The 4,132-nt window shown below is 30.3% G+C and overlaps 2 protein-coding genes across 2 annotated transcripts; both read right to left on the reverse strand.

Annotated features, from left to right (window-relative positions):
* On the reverse strand, positions 1–663 carry EIN_320170 (hypothetical protein; the record flags this gene model as incomplete). The annotated part of the gene is made up of 4 exons (XM_004253761.1): positions 1–252; positions 309–387; positions 465–591; positions 653–663. Coding segments are annotated over 4 exons (469 nt in total), but the record flags the coding sequence as incomplete, so codon positions are not given.
* Positions 664–3,186: 2,523 nt separating this feature from the next.
* EIN_320180 (hypothetical protein) lies at positions 3,187–4,132 on the reverse strand (the record flags this gene model as incomplete). Its single annotated transcript, XM_004253762.1, has 1 exon — positions 3,187–4,132. A coding segment is annotated over one exon (946 nt), but the record flags the coding sequence as incomplete, so codon positions are not given.

Raw genomic sequence — 4,132 nt, forward strand, 5'->3', positions numbered from 1 at the left:
ACTCGGTGTATCTGGTCGGGTGAATTTTAAAGTTCTTCTTTCTCAACTGTTTCAACGGTTTTGATTTCAGTCGTTTCGGAACGTGATTCAATCTCGTGATTTGAGGTGATTGTTGCGAAAAGGCAGGACTCATCATTGAAGATAATATTATGGCAGAAATCTTCTCTTGTGTGATTTCGTGTGGCGGAACAATGTTGAGGAGATTGCCTTTGAAAAAAAAGAAAAGTGTTGGGGCTTCAATGGGATTTGTGTCTACTTGTCAATAAATCTGATTTTGAAATAATGTGATTAAAAATGGTGGAACAAACACAGTGTTTGGAAATAGTTGTAGTTGTCATCGTTTGTGTGGACCAAAATTGGGACGGTCAATTTAAGTAACTCTTTTAACTGTTATTTAGTCGATTTTATTAGACATCTTATATGTTTTAATTATATTTGAATTCAAATAGAATAAATAATCAAACGTTTGATTCCAAGAGTTCAAAAACAGTGTTTGAATTTTCTGAATCGTCTTTAATAAAAATAACAATCATTTTGTTTTGTGACATCGCTTGTGATATACCTTCAGATATCAGTCCTTTATACCACAATCTGTTTGTGAGTTTTTGAGTAGTTGATTTTAAAAATTTAGTTATGTTTTATAGCTACAAACTCTGTCGACATCAATTTGTTTTTATTAAGTTTATAATTTGCTGTGTGTTTTTTAACTATTTTTATAGTTTTAAATATTGGTTATATCATTTAAATGAATTTATTATTATTTTACTACCCACTTTTAAACAATTGTAATTAAAAAATATAATAAAAATTATTATCAAATTTCAATTATTGAACTCATTAATTAATAGTTAAAATATATTATAAAAAATATATGAAAATAATTAATTATTGAATAAAAATATTTTAGTTTATTATTACTATTTATTTATATTATAAAAAAAATAAAAAGTTTATCCTCAATCTAATTAATCTGCGTTGAGTTTTTTTACATGACTTTGAGTTTTAATATAAAAATCCCGAAGTAATGCTTTAAAATGATACTAATACGAAAAATAAAAAAATAAAAATGTTTATTGTATTTTTGGATTATTATCATGTAATTTGTATTGGTTACTAAAAAACTAAAATATCGATTTAATTATAGAAAGTTTATTATATTTAATTAATTTATTATTTTTCAATTATAAAATTTGTTAATACAGCATAATACACTGAATGGGAAAAATGTAAATAAAAAAGATAAAAACCATCATCAAAACTCAAAAAAGAACAACAGTTAAAAACCAGAACATTAAAATGAACAACAGGTCAATTTCCCGTTATTTTTGCATACAATTCATGTAAAAAAACAAAACAAAAAAAATCAAACGTCAAGAACGAAAAGGAGTTTCGAGATTGATCTGAACAGAAAGGAAATGTATTTAAGTGATGGAAAAATTGGTAATTCAGACCATGTCAATGCAATTCGATATCAACTCAAAGCCTTTTGTGCCAAAGGCCAAAAGAATACCAAAACAGAACGAGCAGTACTTTGAAGTCGCCATGAACAGCGACGAATTTGCGCGTGAGGCATTTATCGAACAACTCATCGACCTCGAAGACTCTGACGAGGAGGTGACGACACAAGATTTGCTTTCCTTTGGAAATTATTTGGACATTGTTAAGACAATCGACCACGACATTCCACCCGAGAAACTTGAATCTGCCTTCGCTTAATTGGTCAGCCACTTAGTTTTTAATTAAATTGTAAAATTACTTCTGTTCTTACGAATAATAATACCATTTCCATGTATTTTCAATTAATTAATTTTCGAGCCATGAAATTTGACAAAGTAGACTGAAATGTTAAAAAAATAAAAAAACAAAAATGTTTTTATATTTTTCATAATTTTTAGTTATTGTTAATATTTTTTATTATTAATCTATTTTTTTTATTAAAAAAAGTAATATTAAAAACATAATATAATTATAATATTGTTTGAATTTATCATTTGATAAATAAAAGTATAGTTATCTTTATCATTAATTTTATTATAAATCATAACTCAACCCTTCAATTATAATTATTTTCAAAAAACGTTAGAAATTATTATAATAATGACTTAAATCATTGTTTTTATATTTTTTTAATTAAACATAATAATAAATAATAATAATAAATAATGAATATAAAAAAGAGCAAAAAACAAAAAAATAAATGATTTTTTTTGCCGAGAAAAAACTTTTATTTCAAGGAGATTGAAAAGTTTTCAAATATTTATAAAATACATTCATCCCAAAATACACTGGGAAGTAATCAATAATAAAAGTATAGTTCCGTATAGCAAATGTCAACTCCTCAAATAAGAATTTTTGTAAAAACGCCACAAATAAAACAAATCACTTTTTTCAATTCTGATTTTTTCTCGTTCCAATTCGGTATTTCAAACATACACAATTGTGATTTGAAAATTTCACAAACTCTTTTTTTTATGGAACAAACATCATCATCAAAACTGCGTTCGACACATTCAATTTTAATTTAAATATTAAAATAAAATTATAAATTACCATATCAAAATAATTAACCATGTTTTTGAGTTTTGATAATGTGAGTACTTGCCACGTCATGTCATAAAAATACCGATTCCCGACTTTCTTCGACTTTTGAAGCAGACATTTTGCTTTTTTTAATCGACACAGACACTTATTTTGTATAAGAAAATAGACAACAAGGAGAATTCCAAAGACAAAAAACCATACAAGTATAATAAAACAACTATACTTAAACTACAAGTACCCATTGAAAAATAGCCAAATCATCCAAATTTTTGGCTTAAAAACGTTTTGCAAACTCGATAATCAAATGCAAACAGTCCAAGACAAGGTGATAATCAAGAAACGTCCGGCAATGGAAGTCTTAGAACCACCACAAGCTAAATTTCTTCTTCTAGCTTTTCTTATTGTCATGCTCCTTGCCTTCTCTAACATTGTTATTCTTACCTCTGATTTGTAATTGACTCTTTGCTCATTGTTACTATTCTTTATTAATATTTATTAATAAGTATTACTATAATGTACTCTTCTGACGTTTCCTCTCTTTGACACTTTTTTTCTTTAAGATACAAAATAGGGTTGAAATGCACATATCTTAGGCATTTGAGATCTCATGTACCAGGTAAATTGAGTAACAAAACAACCCGTGACTTACTTGACAAAATTAATAACGGCGTTATTTCCCAATGCGTACCAAACAGCGTAGACTACTTTATCCTCGGGGAACAATTCCTTAGCGACTTTAACAGACTCCATAGCCATTCCCCTTTGCTGTTCGCTCAATTTATTGCTCTTCAATAAATTGTAGCAGGTCACGCAGCCGTCTTGCATGATTCGACTTTCCTTAAAAGTCGCCATAGCAGCTCTTACCACAGCCAAGGACCCGACATGACTATATTTCTCTTTAAAACTTGCCAGTCGTATTAAATGGAGGCCGAATCTCATAATGATTGCATCGTTGGTATATGCTATCACATTCTTCACGACCTTCTCCTCGAAGTCCTCTTCCTCGAAAATGTCGAACTTCCCCCACACGGAGATATTCGACAGAATTCCTAAGACATTTGACAGTGAAATGACATCACTGTTATTCCCTTCTAAAAATCGTCTGATTTCAGTGACCACTGTCTTCATTAACTCTTCGCTCCGTTCTTCCTTTGTACATTCATAAATCACAGAAAACAGTGTCGGGTAATTCGGCGTCTCTAAAACTACACATTTGACGGCCTCTTCCAAAAAGACTTCCTTTTCCGAACTCGAGCAGTTCCGCGCTAACATGTCGAAGATCCCAAAGACGTAATTTTGCAGTGTAAAGTTCTTCGAATGACTCGTCGCGACTTGTAAGTATTTCTTCCACACCCCTTTCTCAAGTATTCGACTCCGAACGGATTCATCACTCACAGCCCGTAATGACACTCGCATCGCATATTCACACACTTGCTCATTCTCACTGTATTTGTTCATATATTGCATCGCGTTGTTCGCTAACATCATCGGCTGCGCGTCTTTGATCCCAACAGTCGACATGAAGTCCAACACAACAAGAAACAACGAATCGATCGCAGGCGTTTCCAAGTGTTGTGAAAGTCCCGCAGAA

The sequence above is a fragment of the Entamoeba invadens genome (assembly GCF_000330505.1).
Source record: "Entamoeba invadens IP1 unplaced genomic scaffold scaff_1105074724328, whole genome shotgun sequence".
In the NCBI taxonomy this organism is placed as follows: Eukaryota; Evosea; order Mastigamoebida; family Endamoebidae; genus Entamoeba; species Entamoeba invadens.